Source organism: Argopecten irradians, chromosome 5, assembly GCF_041381155.1.
Source record: "Argopecten irradians isolate NY chromosome 5, Ai_NY, whole genome shotgun sequence".
Taxonomy (NCBI): domain Eukaryota; kingdom Metazoa; phylum Mollusca; class Bivalvia; order Pectinida; family Pectinidae; genus Argopecten; species Argopecten irradians.
Window position 1 is genome coordinate 19,644,689 of NC_091138.1, and position 24,448 is coordinate 19,669,136.

Genomic DNA, 24,448 nt, shown 5'->3' on the forward strand with positions numbered 1-24,448 from the left:
GTTTCTTGGACGTTTAATGTTTTTTTAAAACAACTTCTAAGAAATAACAATCACCTTCATCTAGTTGAGGAATATGTCATTGTATGGATGGTGAAATAGTTGCGGGAGTTGGCGATATACAGAAAGAAAAATATGGAAGATTTTTAGGATATATTGGAAGTTTGTGGTCGAGTGTATGGAGGATATGGTTTGTGGCAGCTGTTCCCTGATGCAAGATGGAGGGGTATGAAGATCTTTGCGTTTTCTTTGTCAACTATGATATTTTGTGGAGAGTGCGAGTCGCATATTTCCCCGTCTGTATTCAAATGTCTGTCCGTTTAGGCGTTTTATCATGTCACAAATACTAGACATGTTTCGAAATTTGTTGGTGACAAATCTGGCTGCTCTGCACTGTAACATCTCTATATTTGTATACTGTGTATATATGATTTGGTGTAAGAGTCCCAGGCTGAGCAGACATGCCCTGATGATGGTCTGGCAAGTGTTTTGTATGCTCTGTTGAACTGATCTTAAGGCGCCTTAGGTAGTATTTTCCTCCGTTTATACATGTTGGAGCTCCTTATTAATTGTTTAAGTTGTTTTTTTATAGAAAAATCGATCAAAATGTATCCTTAATCAAATAGTCTAAACTCTTTTAACTCTATATTATTTCCTAAAGTAATGAAATTGATCCCTTTTAATAGTAACACCAAAAGTTATGTCCCCATCTCAATTCTGTTCATGTTATCTGCGACACTCCTTGAGGTGTTGCCCATTAGTATGATAAATATGTAGGAAATGTAGATATAAATACATGTAGCTTTTATATATAAAATACCTTTTTAATTTTACTGTCTATTACAAGTTTCAAGAACCTGATACCGATAAGGAAAGAAAGTGTAAGTGGACGAGTAAGAAAGCGAAAGCGAAATGGATTATGTAATGAAAGAATGGGGGGGAAAGAAAGAAAATGTGGGTGCATGAATGACTAAGAAAGGAAAATTGGTCGTTATGATCTGACATTTATAATTAAAAACTTAATTGAATTATAGAAAAAAGTGAGTTACGCTTTATTTTCACAAAAAGAAAATTAAAAAAAAAAGGTTGTGGTTTTGTTCCCAAAGGAGACATTACACAATAATGCATTGTTATAGTCTGTCTGAATGAGGTGTATATTATATGCACATTAACATCGAGGTGAATTATGTTTTATGTGAATCATCCTGACAGATTGCAGGTGACTGAATCCCTAAACATGAAACGCATTTTAGTGATGAGTACAAACTTGCTACTTAAAAAAAGATGGTTACTTAACCTGTTGTCGTCATTTTAATCGTGCAATGAATTTCGATTTGATTAATTATATGAACTACATGTATATGCATATTTTACAGGAGCACATGAGCTTAATTAATTCTTTATCTCATATCTTAAAACTATGCTTTTTAGATTTAATCTAATACTTTTTAGAGAACATAGAGTAATAAAAAATAAGATGATCGATATCACGATCTAATTAACAGGTTTTACCTTTGTGACTTGGCGTCAGACTTTTACTTTTCAAATATTCATTTTGGTTTCAATACTACCATGGTCTTGTCATCATTTAAAGTTATATGCGCCAAAACTGGTCTAAAATATTTTATGTGTCAATTTAAATAATAAAATTAATGAACATCTTTTCTAGCTGATAAAAAGCCCAATATAGCTCGCCCTAAGACAAAGATAAGCATTTTTTTGTATATTGTTTGTATTATTTATAGATATAACAGACAAGCAAAACATAATGATAAAGTATAAGCAATACCATATTACCATAGACAAACAAGGCATGATAATATGATTTTGGGTGTAATTTATATAAATTCAATAGATGTGTTGTAAACACAAGCTCTTACTTATATACCATGTCTAAAAAAGCATTAATCAATACACAATAAGTAATCATAAAACGACTTCTAAAATAAGTTTGGTTAGAGACACGGTTATCACAGTATAACATTTTGATGATGTATTACAAGTTGTTGCTCGTTTATCGGGTCAGTCGTGCTATGAATTCTGAGTTTTCTATTGGTCAACATGTAATCGACTAGTATGACTCGACAGTACTTGTAGATAGCTGAATTCATCCGTATACAATATAATAAAAAACGTTTATTCTGAAGGAATGTATAATATATTATCAGCATTGAAAGAAAACATAAATTCGGTCAATGAACACTATTTTCGTCATTTCGTATTTAAATCAAAACCTTACAGATTTTTTGGAACTGTTTCATATTCTGCTATCTCTGAATATAATAATGTATAATATTGTATTATCAGAATTTATTAAATGATAAAAAGTGAATTACATTCGATCAATGAACAATATTCACAAATCAGAATAAAGTCATTTACTTTATTTAGAGTCAAAGGAATTTACTCAAAGTTGGAGACCGATTTTATTCGCCGAAGAGATGAAAACAATAACCGGAAGCTTCCATAAAAAATTCAGCACAGCAGGACATTGACCCATAACATAGGGCTACCTTCCTTTAATCTGGTCTGCTTAAGTGCAGATATTGAATGGTGACCGTTCATTAACTATAGGCAACAACCCGAGTAATACCTTTTTCTATGTTTTATTCGTTTTTATTGAATCACCTGAGAGGGTGAGAGATAAAGGTAAAACGCCAGACATCTTGTTCATTCTTTAATAGTTTAATAGTGATCATTCAACAACTATAGACAACCACCCAAATAACACCGCTGCAATATTTCACTTATTTTTTTCATTGAATCACGGTCAATCACTATTCTTTAATAAGTTTAATTAAGCATTGATGTTACTATTTTTTTTAACTATATAGGGATATGAAAGAACTTTTATTTACAAACTGTGTGCATCCGCGTAGCGGATTCTCACAAAAGTTTGCAAACAAAATTTATATCATAACACGATGAAGTTAAAAATTAGTTATATCAATGCTAATATTAATTTTTCAGTCTACTTGATAACATAAAATACGTTTAAACGTACGAATCTATTGATTTTCCAATGGATTATTTTTTTCCAAATCAATACGCAACGTAGACGTCTCTATAATATGACGTCATAATAACGTCGGATTTTTGCGCCATTCTCGGACTTTTTCTTCATAATATATGTATTCTGCCAATCAGAAAGTCGGATTTCGTATGAAAACAATTGAAAATTAATTATTAGAAAATGAAGAATAATATTTAGAATCAATAAAACCATAACTTAATTTTCACTATCGGTTGTATACACTCTAAATACACAACCAAAATGTAAATATGAACAGATACATACATGTGTACCCATTGGCCTATTAAAACCGATATGAACCAACTTGATAAGTATTTTGAAACGTATATTCCTTCAACACCAGAATCTCTTATAGATGTTGCCCATGGTATAATACTTATATCTGTAGAAGAAGGAAATGTCTAAATGTTTCTTTTTACACAGAATTCGTTGCTACTTATTCTGAACAAAATTTTCAAGTTTTTTTTTAACTAATATTCATTATTACAGATGTACTTATTATCAATTTCGGGATACTAGTATGTTGTATTAATTGTATTGGATTCTGATCATAAGAAGAAATCCCTTGTTCTTCTTCTTCAGTTAAATAATTTAAATTATATTTGTTTCTCGGACAATATAAAATAAAACACAGCCAAACATTGGGTATGATTTAAAACTACCATCGCACACAGTTTCTAAAATGTCTTTAATCATATACTTTAAATAATTTAATTCAAAATCAACCTGAGTCAGCGATTACTGAAGTTCAGTGTTCTGCAGTGTTCTGCATTTATGTTATTATACTCTTTTGCTTAAAATAACAAGCAACAAAAAAGGAAGATTTTATACAGACCTACACATGCTTCATATGTACAACATACTCGTTTTTTACTTTTCATATTAAATCATTTCTTCTATTTACTTTCCGGAAACATTTTCATGTATTTTTTTGATGGCGAACCTAATAATATCATTAATAAACTTGTATGGATATGTTTAGCACGTACGGTGTTTTTTAGTTCCTTAAATCAATGTTTATATTCTGTTTCCAAATCACATGTTTCGTAAGCGCTGGAAGGATGGGCCTAACGTTTGACTGGTTAAAGCTTACTGACGTCACGGAGGTTTCCTTTCTCGTAAGAGAACGCCATCAATCAATCAAGGTGAGTTTAATATCACCTCAAAGGCGACGCTACGTATGTAACTAATTTGTAAGGAGTAGAATGTCGTAACGTGACCGTTGATAACAGTACATTTGTATCATAACGAAGAAGCAGGTTATAAACCGATGTACAGTGATCCCAATGTTAGCATTTTGCTGTTGATAAATTTGCAAAGTCAGCCTATGGTAAAGAAAATGTAATAGAAAATGTCGAAACATTCCTACTTTTAATGTTCATCGAGATTCTTAAAGATGCTACACCGCTGACAAATGGTATGTTTTTTGTTGCTTTTGTTGTTTGTTTTTTTATTTTTGGTTCAAGATAAAAAATACTGAAAATGATTAAAAGCATCCCGAAAAAAATCCATGGTATTATATCCCAATGGGAATAAAGTACTGCTTGCGCATGCACCAAAATTAAAAAAAAAAAAAAAAAAAAAAAAAACACTATCTTATGTTAATAAGACATACATGTACATATGCATGATTAAATAAGAGTTATTGTTGAAATGCTGAGTATCGTTTATCCTCTGTCGGCGGTGCACGTGGAACATCTTAAAAAGTAATAGTTACTCTCAACATTTTGTATCTATATTTAATAGTTCCTTTGGTTGGTTACACTGAAACTCTTGGTACAGGTCTAACTTCACCGTTAGTGTTCTAATAAATAAAATTGATATTATTTCACCGTTAGTGTTCTAATAAATAAAAATGATACTCCAAACAAATTCAATTAAGCATGATTTAAAATTCGTTTTAACTTGTTTTCTATAATGATCATAATTATTCATAATTATTATATGTTTCTCGTTAACTGTCATGATTACATTTGTAGAACTTGGCGTACTAAAATAAGTCAATTGATGGTAGTGTTTATCTTAACAAGGAAGAATACTCCTTCAAAAGCATATCACCACGTATGCTCTCCTACTCATCACAGTATTGTTGTATTGCCATAATGAGATGTAAGCGACATAAAAAACGTAATAGTGAGGTCAATTGATCACAAACTGTCATTTTCACTGGTCTTTATTTTAACTACCTGGGTTCACCATCTCACAATAAAACATCGTGATACAGTCGACGAAATTCATTTCAAATACTAAGACGCAGTGGTTAAGATGGCACTTAAACACGTGCTTCTTGCTATTACATGCTATATCTTTGTGGGCCTATGTTTAGGATATCCACCATTCATGAATTACATACCAAATTCACGCCGTGTACCCGATCCATGCTTTACGCGAACGCGTACAGGGCAAACACGATATGTTCAAGCTTTAGGACATTATGGCGATTTCTCGAGAAGAAATCCGTTCGGACAGGTGAGTCTCCGGAGGAATTGTGATTGAAATACTGCAAATGTCACGATATTTATGTGCATGAAGCAAGTTTTTCCCCAATAAACATCATCATGAATAATTGTTACTATAAATAAGAACAAACGCGTTAGAGTTTTAACCGTGATTAAATCATCTACATTTCCTGTAAATTAATTAGATTTATCGCTGCATTTAAATCGATTTAGTTTCATTACTTATACATTAGCAAGCATCATTAGAATTTATTAATTTGTCGTTATGTATTGTAAGGTTAGATTTTCTTGGTTTCAGAGTCAATAAATGTGATTGGAAATCGTATTTCCTTCTCACCGAGCAAGTTTTCATAACTAATATCCCCGATGGTGGAAATAAATTTTGAATTATATTGAAATAAATCCTTCAAGGGATTAGAGACCACAGAGTCCAAAAACACAGTTTCATTATTTGAGGAAAAATTATTTCTTTCCTCTTTTCAGGACTTCTGGAGGACACGAGGAAATTGGACTATACTTTGTCGACTAGACTCCGACAAAGATGGTTTATATAATGGATACGAATTGGGTGATCGATATTGTGTTTGGAAACCTCGCGATCCCCGAACATGGAGATACCTAAGAGTCCCGTACGGCCATCCAGGTAAGATAATTTATAATCATGAAATCTTTAATTCATCATTTCATCGAAACGAAAGAAAATATATCTATAAATAAGCTTTATATCATTTATGTATTATAACTGTGATATCGAGGAGATTAATGTTTCATAAAAATTACGATATCATAATCTGATAATAAAAGATTATGAACACATTATTTTTTCAAAGTAAATTATTCTGTCAAAGTAAAATTGCTGAATGAATTTGCGACCCAAATCTTGGTCATATTCTTTCTGCAAATTTTGCTAAATATCTATTATTTATGCATAATGAAAAGATATTCAGTACAATTTGCAGTAAACATAAGACCAAAATGCGGACCACAAATTTACTCAGCAATTTTACTTTGACAGGATAATTTACTTTGAAAATAATTAAGTGTTTATGTCTTTTTCGATATTCGCAACGTTAAAAAAAATGTTATATTCTAGTTGGGTTAAAAACGTCATTTACAGTTGTTTAATATACGATAAAAAAAATAACAATAACGACGATACATCCGTTAGCGCCACGCCCCTGTGGTTCTTTATATACATGTATGATATGCGAGAGTATGAAATTACTATTAGATTTCATTGTTTTCCATTTTTAGGTGTGGCAGAAACATTTAATAATAGGACAAAACGATACGAAGTGGAGCCACAACTATTGATGGATGTTTGTTCCAGAAATTTCCCCTTTATATCATAAGAATGTCAGCTAATGGTACCAGTTATTCGCCAAATTAAGCGATTCATTTTAAACCAAACATTCTTGGCATTAAATTACACCATCTTAACTTACGAAGATACAAAAGTTGACGGATAATTCAAGATGAAGATAACCGGTGAAGATTATCTGTCAGAAAATTATTTTTCTGTAGATTCGAAGAGTCTAAAACATGTAGAAAAGATGGGTCCCTTTATATAGCAATGGGGAGCAAAACACGAGCAGCCAATTAAGAAACCAGACCGGCAGTAATAGCATCTTAAGAAAACATACCGATATTGGTTTGTGATATAGAAAAAAAATTAGGAATATCTAATGGAAAAAAATATGATGTTATTTGAGAAAACATAAAATACACGACATGAAGAAAATGAGATGGAGAAGAGAAGAGAAGGAAACAATGAAATACTTATACCTCAACGACATAGAAAAAAACCTGATTCTTTATTAATTGACGATATTGGTCTGAGTAATAATCTATGCTTTGAATTGGACTGGGTGACTTAATAAATAAAAACAATAGATTTTCGGTATTTATAAGAATACTTAAACTATTAACGAGGATTAGAACTTAATTTAGCCGAGGCGAATCTCTCTCAGGATCCTCATTAAATGTTTGTATATCACGGAGTTATAAATCATCTGACCGTGCCGGCAGGTATTGATTGTTACGACATATGTATGTAAATGTAAGTTTCGACCACGGACTAATCATATCCCAATCGACACTTACTCGATAAGGCAATTCGGTGATATACAATGAAGGAAGATGACTGACTTTGACATTCTCACGTCACGATGTAAATGACGTCATTATCTCAAAACTGATTATTCATTGTACTCCTCTTGTTTAGATATTGAAGTTTTTACTTGTTTTAGTTTAAAGAACATGGTATTGTAAAATTCTATAATGTTACATTTTTTGTATGATAAAGAGTTATCTTAGCTTCCTTGCGGGTAGTTGTCTATTGCAACGTCTGAAAAATATGACGTTACGCTCGCAAACATTTAAGTCACAATTAATACCCACTGGGGTATGCGAGATAAGTCTGCAGTACAGCATTCATCATTTGATAAAGATAATTCAAGTCTATCTCTTTATTAACGTGTTGTACCTCAAAAAATATATACATTCTTTCTATTGATACCTACTACACTATATATTTTTACATACATAATATATTTTGAGTAATACTACTTATTTATAATGGTGTATGAATCATCCTTTTGTTAGTGATACATTGTATATCCGTGTGTCTTATGCGACACGCTACGGTATAATACAATGGAGTGAGGCTCAGTGAAACGATATTACGAGTCTGATTTGGCACGTGAAACTTTGCAATATTCATAAAACATAAAATATCATAATCTTACAAATTTAAAATGTGTTCATAAAACATTAATAAATATTCAAAAATATGACTTTATATAGATAAAAATGCAATATCTATTTAGAACTATATCTTTCGTTCATAAACTAAGATGGTTTTTTAACTAATAATATATATATGGTCAAAAATAAAAATAAACGTGCATTTTGTTTTTGTTCATATTACTTAATATGTATTCAAGAATTTTAAATATGCATTGCAATTGCAATGTAATCAGAGCAATTTATGTATATTAAGTAATATGTTAACAAATATTTAATGATAGATATTTTACTTTGTGTCCGGACTTCACCGAAGTCTAAGTATAATAATCCATATAACTATTTAAAAATATATATCTGTATACAATTCGTATAAATCATAACTACGTGTTATATGAACTACCTGCACAACTTATAAATTGGCAGGGGAGGTAATTTATTTGTCTCATTATAACTTTATTTTTTGTGCAATATATCGTATTTAGTAAGCTTAATTAGTCATGAGTTAGAAAATGCGTTTGCGTGGGAGAATGGAGAGGAATGATTATGTGGTTAGAATGAAAACGTTGTTCAAGTCGTAAATGTATAATCTGTTATTTATGGTTTATTTTAACATTAAACATTTACAGATTTAATTGCTTTTGTTTTATGATTATGTAATGCCCTATCCTCAGCGAAGGATATGATAGGTATATCCACCTCCGTTTGTAATATGCCTCTGTTTTGGTTAAGATTAAATGTACGACAAGTTATCCATTACATTTGCTCTTACTGTTAAATTATGGATCTGTATAAAATAAAATCGCGACTTTTTACCTCGAAAATAACCAGGTTCCTGGTAGGTTCACAACAAATATGCATCAATGAAATGCATTAAAATCCTTTTGTAGTACCATTGTAGTAATGATATCTTATTCTGACCTATAATTTAGACATGCACTGATTCTCCATAATTTTCATAGGCTAATAATTAATTTTTATTTTTATTCATCTTAAATCCGACTTCTGATTGGCAGAGTATTTTTCTTCATATACTATGAAGAAAATTTCAAATAGCAAAACTTGTATCAGTTCATATAACAAAAGAATTATTGACTTTCTGTAGGTTAATACGAGGAATTGTTAAACCTTTGAAAGGTGATATTTCTCTCGGCCTTCGGCCTCGGGGAATGTAAACTTTCTCAGGTTTAAGAATTCCTCGTATTAACCTACAAAAAGTCAATACATGTATTTGTTTAATGTTTCTCGATCAAAAACAGGAGCAGGCGATTCAGTATTTTTCTTCAGTTACAAAAGTTACTTACTTAACACCACTACCATCAATGAAAAGTTTGAGCTTCTAATTTTACTTCAAGATAAAAATGTTAAAAATGATAAAATTTGCATCCCGAAAAAATCCGGCGCACTATGTCCTATATGGAATGCAAAACTAATTGTGCATGCACCTAAAGCAAAATAAATTATTTAAAATTATTTTTGTGTTAATTAGACATATATATATACAAGATTAAACACCAATTATTGTTCAAATGATAGGTATCGTTTATGCTCCGTCAGCGGTGGAGCATCTTTAACTTCATCGGGTTATGAAATAAATTCGTTTGCAAACTTTTGTGATAATCCACTACGCGGATTCACATAGTTTGCAAACAAAATTCCTTTCATACCCCGAAAAAATTGTGACATAAATGCTTAAATAAATGGTCACTTAACGACGGAGATATTTCTTATCGACTAGCTGTTGTTTGCATAATAAGGAACAAAAGGTCATGACATACAATACCTCGAGCTTGGTGGTGTCTTAATAACTGTTCTTGTTATTTAATGTAAAAATGCTGTAATATTAAGAACCTTTGACCTCAATAAAAGCCCGCAAAACACCAGTCAAATTTGCGCTTGTGACGCCACGATATTCTAACATTCTAACGTTGATATCCTCGGAAAGGTTTTCACACGCTTTCACATATATTACAAAATGCAAATGACTTTTTTTCAGAGAAATATCTTATATGAAGATTGAGTAACTTGGTTCAGTTAATACGTATGGATATTAGGTTGGTAGCAGCAAAAATAGACATTTTTCTTCGAGTCTGGCTATTTTTTTCTATTCTATCTGTTTTTACATCATTTTCATCATATGACTACAATCAAACTTTTGTTTACTTTCGCGAATTTCGCGTTCAAAGTAAATTCCGAACGTTTGTCTTAGCGAATAAACATCTATACCAATTATACCGAAAAGAATTTCCGTTCTTGGTTAAATCCACAAATGTTAATCTTTGTAAACTTATTTTTAAATGAAATCGCAAATTTAGCAGCCGCAAAGAAAGATGAATATGGCTAATGGTGTCGGTTTGTTGTTCACACATCGTCGCGTTTGACACCAACATGAATGTCGTGTGTTGTATAACTTGTTCTGTATTTGCATATTAGTGTTTTCTGGCCTTGTGATGCCATAAGTTTGCGAGCATATATATATACCGGCATACTTTTCAGAGAAAACGACATGCATTTCTCTAACAAACATGTAAGGATTTGACAGCTAATAAGTCTCGACAATGGCTGATAACATACAAAAGAAGATATGACTATGACGATAAACTCTTCAAACTTTAAACATTGTTTTACTAACACAAATAGAATATATTTAAAACCATGCGAATTGGCCGTGTTTTGAAATTTCATGTATTGACGTAGTCGGTATGTCATCCAATCAGATGTATATCATCTTGAATAACAAGTCTACCTAACGATACATCAGAGATATTTTCTAAGTATTCAAAGTCATTTACATAATGAATCGGTGATACACAGGACATGATTTCACCACCACACAGCAGTCCGATACTGATGGCTGACAAGAACTGTGTGAAATGACTAAACTGTATTCACTAATAACCATTGTATGTGTGGGTTTTGGTATTATCATGTGTCACCCACAGTTTTATTCCCTTGTCCCTAACAGTATGAAGGTACCCTACACGTGCCCCGGAGCTGGGCCAAACGACACGTTTCCTAGGATTGGACATTGGCCGAATCTTTTCGAGAGAAATCCATTTGGAAAGGTATGCTGTAAAACCCAATAATAGGCACTGGTAGTTGTTAGGGTTTTTTGTTTTTTTTATTTTTTTTATTATTATTATTTTTTATTTTATTTGCTTCTTATTTACAAGATTTTTTTTCCTTTGTGGGGCATGTTAATTCAGCCAAACACAAAGTGTATCTTTGTACTTTCGGTTTTGGTGTCTATTCGTCCGTCTACAATCCATGCATTAATTCCTCTTCGTCAGTACAATTTGATCATGTATTTGCGTCTTGTACAAATGTACATCCAAGTTAGCATAACATTGTCCTCAATCGTGTATGGTATAAAACATGTTTCGAATTTCCACTTTCTCATTAGCTAATACGTGACCACGCGGAGAATAATATTTTCCGTATCAACACAAGATTAGATAATACATATATTGCGAGTATAACGTTACATGACGCGTTACGGGTCATTCACCTTCTTTTGTTGTTTTGTAGCAAATCTAATAATGCAACCAATAATTTATAAATAAATATCATTTCGTACATTAATATATTATGTAAAATTTGATTCGGTAAATAGTGCGTTATACCAACCAATTTTAAAATATGAACCTCGTACATTGTTGTTGGTTATTATTTAACTCTATCAGGTATTACACCATATTATCCTAATGTTTACTTGTTTATGTGTCCTGTGTTAACACCTACACACAGCACACATTACATTAATGTATTTTTCGTCATAGTGTATTTCATTATTTAGCTACCATTTATAATGCGATGTTATTTTGTTTTGTTTTAAATGTTAATGATGATCGATCTAGTTGATTCGTCATTTCCACCTAGTGTTTATACGTATCGCCTACGTGTTATACACGTTTGATATGTTATAAGGAAATGTAAAATACAATGTTGAACAAGTGATAGAATAGGTATGATTATAGGCCTCTTGAGTCAAATTTGTATTGTTCATCCCAGATGCCAATTTTCACAGTCATGTGACAATTTCTTTTAACAAACTTGGTCATAATGTTTCAAAACATTCTTGATACTGGGTATTATTGATGTAAATTCTTCAACCTATAATTTTAGGAATAGTACATCACAATCATCTAGTTTTAATCATTCAACTGAAGTCTGAGCTGCTTTATAGTCCAAATATCATTTTTATTTACTTCAGAGAATTTTCTAATGTGGGCCAATGTAGCCTATTTTCATTTTTTAAATCATGTTCAGGCTATGGTTTTAAAACATTTTTTTAACATTTTTCTAAAAGTATGCCATTGTAACCCAATTTCGCTAGATTCAACTTCAGCCAACCTTGTTCATTCCAGATGTCCATTTTTTAGTGCTCTGTCATTTAAAAAGTAGGTCACATCGTTTTCAGCATCATTTACATTCACCAGACATGGTAAATGGAGTAAAGAATATCTAAAATTCAATTTATTTCTCAGGAATCATTTTCTGTGAATAAATTTGTTATGTACGTTAAGCTGATGATTGCTTTTAGTTCCTTTAGCCAGCTTTAATATTTCAAAGTTTTTTTTTCTCGGAAACACATAGATAGCAGGAAACATACTGAAAATTCAATTTCTATCAACAGCCTACAGTAATCATAGATTCTCCTGAGAAACTCTCTTTTGGTGCCCTATCTTCAATCATTTGCATACAGAAATACACAACAATTCACATGTAATTAAAATCTACCACTTATCGGAAACTCTCAAGAATTCTCTCGCCTCTTGATCACCTCTTAACGCACATTGTCATTAAAAACCAATTTTGAATAATGTTCCATTTTGAATCATCTTGTACAAGCAAAAATAATGTTATTTTCTGTAATTGCTGTAGTTGCCATCTTGTGTGCGTATACTTTTGTTACTTAAAAAATATGTTTTTAACTATTTTAAACATTTCAAACTAGTTTCGTCGCTACTCAGGTATTCAAAAGGGTTTTTAAGAGGGCAGTCTACTATGTTTTCGCTTGAAAATTACTAATTATTACCTTTTAATTGAACGAATTACCAGATACGAAATGCATTAAAGTTAAAAAGTAAAATGATGCCATCTGCAGTCATTTTCAAAATTAGTTAATCTACGAAATCTAAATTTTACATTTTGGGAGATTTATTCTTGCGTTTTAAAATTATTTCAAGACAAAAAACAACATTGATGAAATATTAGTTGATGCCCCGCATTGTCAGATAAACCCATTAACCTTAATATTTTGTAATATTCAGTCTTTCTCACATAACTGGACGGAAATATGTGACCTTGACCCGGACAATGACAATAGAACGAGCGGTGAGGAGCTTGGTGATCCCGGTTGTCAATGGATTCAGAATGACGTCAGTACACACAAATATATCATCGAAGCCGCAAGTAATCCAGGTTAGTCTTATTTTAATAACAGTTTTATGGAATATTTTCAATTTAACCTTTATGTAATACCTGTCGTAGAAGAATGTCTCAGCTCAATAATAGTGACATCTGCATTGTTGCCGTCATTATGATATCATTTGGATATATATTGATATTGAAAATAGATGTTCTCTTATATTTACAATTATTTAAATGTTCGTTATATTTCTAATGTTTCTCAGTGTACTCGTATGGATGGCGAGAACGGATTTTGGCAACACCAACTGTCTCCTTTTGTTATAACCATAGATGTACATAATCATAATAGTAAACGTCGATTAGGGACTTTATTAATCAAAGCGATGTCCAAGAGACTGACATGTCATCGGACGATTTGGTGTCTGTTTCAGGTATACCCGAGGTCTTGATAGACGGAAAGTACGTCGTGATGGACGAATTCCGAGACAGAGCATGTCCAGTTGTGTTCTTTCTCTTCTAAATGTACATAATCAATATTTCGTGTCCACTTGTGATAATAAAATTGCATTGGTGTGTAACACAACAACAACAAAAAACAATAAAAATGTTAATTTTATATAGAAAAGGAAATTTAAAAAAAACGGATGTTTATCGAATAGTTCTCATATTTGCGATAAACCATTTCGTCTGGTGCATTTAGAAAAATATTAGCTACTGTTGTAGCAGAAAAGATATCACCTTCTGACCGTCAAGCCTAATGAACATTTGGATTTGTCCATGATGGATGCATATACATGTATATGAAAAATACGCTTCAAATACACACGCCAAGTATTTTCTATATAAACGATAAAAAGACTATAAAAGATTTACTGCAAACACACTTCAATGGTCAAATTTTAGCGCAAATGTGAAAAAATGTAATTTATGATTTATTAGCGCGGACAGATATTAGCATGATTCGGTGGTTTAAAAACGGAAATACCCTTTATAAAATTAAGCACTGAATATCAATTACGGTAAATGCTTCAAAGACACCGCAAAAAGCTCTAAAATAAAACTACCGCTAAAATAAGTATGTTTACAGTACCTAAATCGTTTTGGCATACATTGAAATAAACAGTTCATGTCATTTTATGGGATATACACTTTCTGTTTTATCTTAGACAAAGAAAACATTTCAATGACAAATGAAAAATCTCAAGTCCGGCCATATTGGATCCAAGTGGTATGGTGCGTTCCATTTGAGATACAGCAGATTTGACTGGTATCAACCGGCAATTGGAATGTAAAGCTAGAAGGGAATTGCCCATTACTCACCTAACTATGCTGCAAAGGCATAGCTAACTAATTAACGTTTTGATAAGGAATTAATAGATAAACAAATATGGAAAAATATCAATTATATTTATTTAATCATTATTTATTTAAATGAATGAAATAAAATTATTGACTTCTATTACAAGGCTACTCTTTCACTTGCACATAATTTTGTCATTCACTTGAATGTTCATAGTCAATCTTCAAACGCTTTAACAAAGCTTTTTTTCCCAGATATTCTTAGAATAAATAAGGTAATATATGAAATAGAGGCTGTCACCTATCCAGTTATTAATTTCCTATGTTGCTAATTAATCTAGGTCTCATTTAATAACATGAAGCAGCATTGAACAGACGTTTATCTTATTTTTTATGTTGACAAAAAACCTTTTTACCAGACAATTTTTTTTTCAAAAGGTTAAAGATGCTCCATCGAGGACAGAGCATAAATGATACCCATCATTTGGACAATAAGTGGTGTTTAATCGTGTATATATGTCTAATTAACACAAAATGTAATTAAAAATAATTTATTTTGTTTTCGGTGCATGCGCAATCAGAACTGCATTTCATATAGGACATAGTGCCACAGAATTTTTTCGGAATGCAATTAATTATTTTTGTTATTTTTATCTTAAGTAAAAATAAAAGCTCAAACTTTTCAATGGTGGTGATGGTGTAAAGTAAGTAACTTTTGTAACCAAAGAAAAATACTAAATCGTCTGCTCCTGTTCTTGATAGTGAAAAAATACTGTTTGTCAGTGGTGGAGCATCTTTAATAACCATAACAACCAAATAAATATTGAACAGCAACCCATATTAAGTAAGTTGCTATTGGAGTTATCTCCCTTCATCTGAAAGTGAAGGTAATGCTTTCACCATTGGCAGCAACAAAGCACTATCATTTGTTACCTCAGTTTTTTTCCTGGGTATTTTGGGAAATTGCCACCTGGTAAAAATTGGGAAATATTTTGTGATAAAAATAGGTAATGAAAAATTTAAACGGTGTTTATAGAAATTTTGGAAAAGGTAGAAATAGACAATTATGCTTCTCTAAGAATCAAGTGTAAGAAAAGATACTAAAATACGACGTTCATACGTGGGATTTCCGTATTTTTTTAGTTTCGTCGCACAAAATAGGCGTCAACTCACTGATTTGGGAAATTTAGACAAAGATTTGGGAAAAAATAACAAGAAATACAATTGGGAATGGGGCCTTATTTCAGCCCCAAATATATATAGGCAGGAAAAACACTGTACCTGCAACTCTGTCATGAGCTTTACACAAAGATCTTCAAAACATCTTGGTGAACACTTCAAGAACAAATCTTAAATGCATGCAGATGTGATATATCTCAAGAGATTTCCACTTGGGCTTCCATTTGATACTTTAATACACTAAACTGGCTGTCGAACATCTAACTGCCCTGTATGTGTCTTAATTTCAAACAGGACGGGGATATGTTCTAGTTGTGGGTTCGTCTTTTGTAGGTATCTTATCCATGTTAAAACCGAATCACGAGAGTTAGTTCCTGTGATACAAGTTGCCATCACAGTGCCATCGTCCTGGGCATGTATACTGGCAGGTACCAGAATAGATTTGTCCTCCTCATTGTCTGTCATGTAAGGATTCAGTCTGGTCCAATCAACATCAGGATCTGTTCACACAGAAAAAACCATAACACTCTCAAAGTTTCATATAAAAAATCCAATGACATTGTCTCATTCAGAATGATCTTCTTGATGAGCATACTAAATCTTTTTTTTATTAATATCAATATAAATCTATTTGTCCTCCACTAATTTTCTTTTCTTTTATATCCTTATCAAAAATGTATTCAAGAAATTGTTTACTTTGAATAAACTATAGTTTTTAATGTTTTTAATGTAGTAATCTAGAGCTTAAGCCAACAAAAAATATTATTTTAAGCATCCTAGGTACTTTATAGTTATGTTGAGTTTAAGCCAACAAGATTATTTTTAGCGTCCCAGGTACTTTATACACTGTAGGTAAGTCAGATACACTAAAACTTGTAAAAATTGTATAGTGTAAGTAAACAGCAGTTTTTGAAATAGCTTCTTTGCCTATTTAAGAGTTATTTAGTTTGTGACAGTGTGCCAAACTATAGTTACTTTCCACACAAACATAATAAAATTGACATTATCAGTACATTATAGAAGGAGAAGATAATTCTGTAAATATGCAATTATGTAATATGCAGAATACCATCTACATTGTAGTATTTGTACTCCTTTAAAGGCTGGTATAATGAACCCATTCACCCCTGGAATTATAATGGAATGTTCCTGTTCTGGAACCAGAATGGTTCCATTGTGTCTTCAGAGGTGAATGAGTGAATAGCTTACTTTCAGATTTCTACTCACCCTCAAACTCTGACCCCTCCTTTACATCACCCGGTGATTCCTGAGGTGTGCCCTGGTTCGACTGTAACACAAAATAGAAGAGGTCCTTGTGACGAAGCCAGACTCTATAGCTTCCCTTCACCACCAAGGGCGTATCTGTTGGATGGGCTTTTATAAGGTCTGACTGGTCCGGACTCTGAGCACTAGCAATGAATGTGTCCTCCAAGGGATTTTCCTCAACTTCCACGGTCTATATAGAAGAGGTTTAGTGTAAATTTAGCAATTCAATTTTATATTCATATATAAATAATTGCAGTAATTCTAGTTTATATTCACATATAAATAATTGCAGTAAAGACATTTAATCACAACAGATAATCTGTTGGAGAGAAATGCCTCTTTGTCAGACATTTAATCACAACAGATTATCTGTTGGAGAGAAATGCCTCTTTGTCAGACATTGAATCACAACAGATTATCCATAAGAAACTAGTTTATAATTACTACTAAAGCTGACATATCCATATCAGTTGAAACTGAGCAATGCAGATCAATCAATCAGAAACCTCCATCTTCTAGCCATTTTAAATCCTAGCTCTTTTTCATGAGTACCATCCCTCAACTTTGATAATTGTCATCTATTTCTACATATATGTATCATCTTATAAGACTCATCTTACCAGATTTAAAAGATAGTTGCACAGATTAAAAAAAGACCTTGCATGCAAACAAATACACATACTCCTAAAAATCTAGATTTTATTATCAAAATTTTCATGTAAGTGTAAGAGGAGTAGGAATGCCTACTTTTATGACATTTTTTGTACAGAAATATAAGGTTTTACAGTGAATATAAAAATTATATACTTCATTCAGTGAAAATATCAATTTTGATTTTTACCTCATTAATTTGTGTGCAAAAATGACGTATTTTTGTGTACAAATATGAAGTTATGCTCACAAAACTACGATGTAATAATCGCAAGGGTAAACAACTGTAAAATACTATGGCGGAATAACCTTAGACGGAACTGGTAGTGATGGTCTTCTGTAAATGGAAGCCAGAAAACAAATGTAATAAATAAGATATTCCATGTTTCTTGATGAATACCAGTTATATTTCATCTCGTAAGGTGGAAACTTTGTTATTTTTCACTCATGCGAAAATGTTAAAGTTCCCACCTCACTCGATGAAATATAACTGGTATTTATCAACCAGAAACATCCTCCATTTCTTTGGCCTATTTATAGTTAACACATGTTACCTTCCACACTGTGACCCTATTGTTGAGGTCAATGGCCATTCGACGAAGGGCAAGGATGGCTAGCTGTATAGGGTCCTCGGGTAGATGGAACGGTACAGGGTAAGGATTAGCATGACGGAACTTCGGCATCCAGTACATCATTCGCATGTATTTTCTGGAGACATAGCTTCCATGACCAAACCTTTCTTCTATCATTATTTCCATTTTGTCATCAGGAATCACACCTTCAAAGAAAATACAAGTTTAAGTAAGCTTTTTTAAGCTTTTATAAGATACAGAATGGCTTTCTGTTTTTGTGAAAATCTAAAAAAAAAAAAAATATTTTGTGATAGGAAAGAGAAGATTTCAGGTGCTTGATAAAGAATTATATGTAAGGAGAATTAAAAACTATTAAAAAATTTAAGTTGTTATAGTGAGAGACTCACAGAACGACTGAAGGACCAGTAAATATTCTTGTCTTTGTGCCCAGTAAAAATATTGTTTATCAGAGAATATTTTGCTTTTACAGTTTATGGACTATATTAGCAGTATTAGGCTAGTCCTATACATAGTTCATTGTAGTCTCAAATGAATACCATTTAGATTTTCATACATGACATGATGTTGACAGAAAATAATTGAAAAAATATTGAGACTGATTGGGTAGCAGAGCATATATCTATCAAATATTTTTATGAGTCTTACCATTATTTTGCATTTTCTCCAGAATGTCTATGGCACACTGCTGCTGCTTTGGAAAATGTCCCAGTTCCATCATCCATTTTGACTTGGGGAGATATTTATCTTTAGGAAATACTTCCAGCATAGCCTTGTAAACCTCTTTGTCTTTGTGAACTCCCCACTCTTTCATATTTTCCAGACCAGTCATCAAAAACTCTACCATGCCTCTTTGGTAAACCTTCTCTCTTTCTTCATATAATTTCAATGCTTTTAGAAAATTTTCTTTGTTTTTGCCAGATTCGCCTATTTCTTGAAATATGTAAGTTGATAACTGAAACATTTTTCTTTCTGTATCAGTTATTTTAGGTTTCTTAGGAAGTATTCTCATATCGACAGGATTTTTCCAAAGATCGGGCTGTTTTGCTGTTTTTTCCTCTTTAACAGTTGAAGACACTTCATCATTGGTTAGAATCTTCAGCTGACCTGAATTGTTCTTTGCAGTCAATTCTGAATCTGACAGTTTCCTCTGGTGGTCACTTTGTTCATTTTCTGTGTGTTTCTGCTCTACAGTCTCTGGCTGGGCCTCCTGATGTCTTTGCGACAGTTTTTCACCTGAAGCACATCCTGTTGACCCTGTTTGAAATTCTCGTTTTAGGAACTTATACCGTTTTAATATCATGTGAATCTGTGATTTGCTGAACCTCAAAGAGTTAGCACTGCGAGGAAACATGGCTGACCTTTTCCCTGTCAGATGAAACTAAAAAAAAAAATTAAAGAAATTGCAACTAAAATATTTCTAGAATGTCATTCAAAAGGACTTGGTCAATCTAATTACAGTATGTATCAATAAACAATTGGTCATATTCACTTTATGACTTCATTAACTTAAAATGCACTTTTTTATGGCCTACCAGAAACTTATCCAATTTCAATGTGAATTTATCCGCCTAATTTAACTGAAATGATAAGCTTGAAAGCTTCCAGAAAATCTAATATTTGTTAAGAAACAGCTATGACATTGAAGTAGGCTTAATTTCAGTAAAATGGTTAGGGGGGCCTTAATTTTATAAACTGCTGTACTTTAGGTAAGTTATTTCGTATCAGGAGAATAAATACGGTAATTTGGTAAGTACGGTAGTGGAGCAAGTTCACGTGATCTGTTGCGCGGGAAATAGAGTGCCCGGATTCAGCCATTAAAGACTGATGTGACTTGATTCTCGTCTCCTCATCTTTTTAGGTAAGTAGAGTCAAGCCTTGATAATATTGTTGTAAAGTAGTAAATAAGGATTCCTATTTCCATTTGAGTGCTATTAGGATTGCGTATAGGTGATATTTTCATGTATTTTGTCATTTATCGAGGCAATTGCACCAGCCGATCAGAAAGCACATGGTTTAGGGAAAGCATGGTCCAACTCGATATTGGATTGTAGTGTTGTTAAAACCTGTACATATCTTTTCTGTATGACATGACATTATTTTTATGAATAATAATCAATATTACCATTGTTTTAAAATATATTGTGCAGTCTGATGGCTAATATTCAGAATATCGAGTAAGGGTAACATTTGTACAGTTTGTACCGACTAGTTTTCATTGCGAGTTATTTCCCTTTACATGCTGTGTACATTGTTTACACAAAAGCATCTCAGTGTTTGTGTAGTTATTTACGGTTAGATTTATTATGTGATTAGCGTTGATAATTTGTGAGTATTGGATCTTTATTACATACACATGTGTGATAAGTATTGGTTACTATAAATAATAGTCATTATAAGCCAAGACTTGGGTTTTACCAATTTGCTGACTTGCAAGTATATGAGTTATGGTACTAAGTGTATAGTGAAAGGTTGAGTAAGTATAATTGTAATCATGATTTATTACATTGTCTGAATTCTTTGTGTATCATTTTAAGTATAATGGAATTCGGATTAAGCTTGGCGATAATACTGACATTATGCCACATTGTTATCTTGGTGTTGCAGTAGGAATTCCAATTATGAATGCATATGTTATAATTAGGATGCATGGTAATTCTAGAGTTTGTACATTTTCATGTTTTGTATTTTACAATTTGTTCTGCAATTGTTGCGAATGATAATTTACATAATTTGATAAATATTCTGATTGTCAATTAGAATATTTAAGTACTCGGTATGCTGTGATGCGTTGGCTAATTAGGTTGGTCACACATTGGTCACATGCCATGTGACTTGTCACCTTGTCACTTCCAGTCACTTGTATTGATTTGTCACATACTAGTTTGGTATTATACTTGAATGGAGGCAAATATGAGGTAAAGCGAGTGATATATGTTCAGTTGAGTGTTTTACTAGTCTAGTCACAGTTTGTCACATTTGTTATTTCTAGTCACATTTTAGTCACATTGTTGTCACAAATATCGGTTTAGGTTTATATAGAGTGTGAGGCATCAGGGTAAATGTAATACCTATGTGTGTGAATGTAACACCGAGTTGTCACATGTCACACTTAGTCACATTTGACCTATTTGTACTTACTATCTTGATAAGACTGTTGTTATGACTCTGCACAGTAATGTCTAATGGTCTGCTATAGTTATTAGACTGCAAATCATTATTATTATTGTGATTGAATTACAAATATGTTGTAATTTTGGCAAGAGAGTGCCCGGATTCAGCCATTAAAGACTGATGTGACTTGATTCTCGTCTCCTCATCTTTTTAGATTCACCGCATGCACAGATCTAATATTTGTTAAGAAACAGCTATGACATTGAAGTAGGCTTAATTACCTTATACAATGCATATTATATAGACTACTGTACATTTGTGTAACGTTAGGTGTTTTCTAGTGGTATACTCACTCAGATACTAGGGACATGTTAGAAAATACACAGTATAAACATATAAACAGTTTTAAAAAGACTTTATCTACTTTCATTTCACAGAATCCTGATGAAGGGTAACTAAATGATCACTCAAACGCTGGACTGTTACTCAAATGGAGCACTCTTCCTCATAAGCGGGAGTGTGCTCAACCTGACATGTAACGTTACTGTGTATAATGCCCCTGTATCCTGTATATGCAACATAGTAACTTACAGGACAATACAGGTGTATTTTCTGTTGTTTTTAATTTGCATCTTCAACGTTATCTGCTTACATACTTACTAAAACACATATCCTTTACCTTGAAAACAAATATTATGCAAGCACGGATGTCCTAAAGGCGTGAAGATGAAAGCACGTGGACGAAGGTCAGTGTTTGCTTGCTGTCATTTTCACCGGTGACATATTTTTTCCTCCACGCAGAAGATTCTTTTACAGGGGAGACTACTTCGCACATCCAACATGCAAACAATTATTATACAAGTTTATCAATAGCAGTGTAATGTTTCGTTATATATATATTAAGTGTCATTCGTTAAAATCAATTTGATTGATTATAATTCCACTTTATTTATTTATTTAAATTTCATGTACTGTAGACTGTACATGTAAATGTACGTACATGTATGTATACGTACATCTGTACATTTGTAGGCCTAACTTATACATGTACATGTAACAATAGTTTAATCGACAATATGATGTATGCAAATGTAACGACAGTAATAGTAACCCCTGGAGTATCGAGAATGTACACAGCCATGAGTAAATCTAGAGTAAATTAGTAGATTTTTGCCACGCTAAAGTAAATTAGTAGATTTTTGCCACGAGCATCCAAACAACTTCTTCGACTGTTGCTTCATATACGTGTACTTGTAAACATGCATTATATAGACCGTAACTAGAGAGAGAATACCGTCAGCAAACCATGATAAATACAAAAATTACACATGTACAGTTTTGTATATGTATACATATTTTCATCGTGTCTAGACGGCTCTTTAGAATTTACATGTATATTTAAAATAAATATTATAATTTATGACATCGTTTTTATACCAAGTATAACATTTGATGTTTAGTCAAAGAACCTACCAGATTTCGCAATGCGTTGATCAAATCACTTACATTGTATCTCAAACGGCATATGGAGAGATGAGTATAAGAGTGAACACCAAAACATCCATTTTTGAACTAGAGATTAAAGGGACAATTCAATGAGGCTAATATTCTGTTACATTACCACGAAGCAGAATATGACATAAATGTATGGTTTTATATTCCTCATGAAACATATAACAAGAAATATTGACCAATTCCACGACATTATTAATTGATTATTTGATTGATACCGTTGACATTCTAAATCGTTGATCAATACGATTAAGCAGGTACAACAGGTAGCCATACCCGAGCCAAAGTCACGCACGTTAAACTAATGCAATACATAACCACTGCGGAGTTGATGAATTATTTTTAGACAAAAACATACATCTAATAAGGCAAACACACTACTATAAGAGCGGTTTGAATAGTTATAGACAAAAATTCTTTACTATACTGGCAAGGGCCAGGGTTCGGTATACAGGACTTCCGACCACTACATGTATGTGTAATGGCGGACAGTAAGTGAGTTTGAAAATTTCACATATATTTCACTATAGTGGCCTTATCTGGCATATCACAGTAAAACCAATTAATCTAATTTCTATTAAAACTAGTTTGTTTCCGATATATGTGCAAATTTTAATGTACTCTTAGATTGAATTGTCCCTTTAATTTAAAACAATGTTTTAACTTATTATATAATATTGGAATTTATGAACGTAAATACTTTAGTATTTCATAACAAAGAACTACATCAGTAAAAGGGACAATTTAGTCAGGGGTGCATTGAAATTTCGATTTCCCTAGAAAATAAACATGTTCCACTATTATTAAGTGTCCTCTACCGCCATTACACACCGGTGGACCACATTGTAGACCGGACAGTGGAATAAAGTATTTTTGTCCTAAAGTCCTCCAGTCACTCTTACAGTAGAATATTTTACCTTTTTAGATGTATGATAATGCGCGGAAAGTAATTTGCTTTTACAAGAAAGGCATTTAGCAACTCACAGGTTGTTATTTGTTGCATTTGGGAACCTTAGGGAGTCCGGCTCGGTTATCGGTATAGCGTTGTATCCGACCTTCTCAATTACATATATCTATTCGATCAGGAATTTAGGATTCTAAACAATTACGTGGAATTTGTCGTCTATATTTTGTTTCATTTTGCATAATGAAGATCAAACAATAGTTTGCTGTAAAAATTTGCTTCTTGGTTTCCTTCAGCGACTAGAGATTAAATAGATAAAAAAAAA

The 24,448-nt window shown here is 32.4% G+C and overlaps 3 protein-coding genes across 4 annotated transcripts; 2 read left to right on the plus strand and 1 right to left on the minus strand.

Annotated features, from left to right (window-relative positions):
• The first annotated feature begins 5,273 nt into the window (after positions 1-5,273).
• LOC138323137 (temptin-like) lies at positions 5,274-8,870 on the plus strand. The gene is made up of 3 exons (XM_069267524.1): positions 5,274-5,500; positions 5,974-6,133; positions 6,745-8,870. The coding sequence occupies exons 1-3, from the start codon at positions 5,297-5,299 to the stop codon at positions 6,840-6,842; spliced, it is 462 nt and encodes a 153-aa protein (XP_069123625.1). The 5' UTR covers positions 5,274-5,296; the 3' UTR covers positions 6,843-8,870.
• A 2,203-nt stretch (positions 8,871-11,073) lies between these two features.
• LOC138323139 (temptin-like) lies at positions 11,074-14,156 on the plus strand. The gene is made up of 3 exons (XM_069267527.1): positions 11,074-11,300; positions 13,509-13,659; positions 14,040-14,156. The coding sequence occupies exons 1-3, from the start codon at positions 11,109-11,111 to the stop codon at positions 14,126-14,128; spliced, it is 432 nt and encodes a 143-aa protein (XP_069123628.1). The 5' UTR covers positions 11,074-11,108; the 3' UTR covers positions 14,129-14,156.
• Positions 11,346-22,708, minus strand: LOC138323138 (evolutionarily conserved signaling intermediate in Toll pathway, mitochondrial-like). 2 transcript variants are annotated; one of them, XM_069267526.1, is made up of 5 exons: positions 22,368-22,708; positions 19,242-19,974; positions 18,558-18,781; positions 17,314-17,542; positions 11,346-16,586 (listed from the first exon to the last, which is right to left on the minus strand). In XM_069267526.1, exons 2-5 carry the CDS (start codon positions 19,945-19,947, stop codon positions 16,327-16,329), a joined length of 1,419 nt encoding a protein of 472 aa, XP_069123627.1. In that variant the 5' UTR covers positions 19,948-19,974; positions 22,368-22,708; the 3' UTR covers positions 11,346-16,326. The 2 variants fall into 2 exon arrangements, with proteins under 2 accessions (XP_069123627.1, XP_069123626.1); XM_069267525.1 differs by having other exon boundaries at positions 22,387-22,707.
• Positions 22,709-24,448: the final 1,740 nt, after the last annotated feature.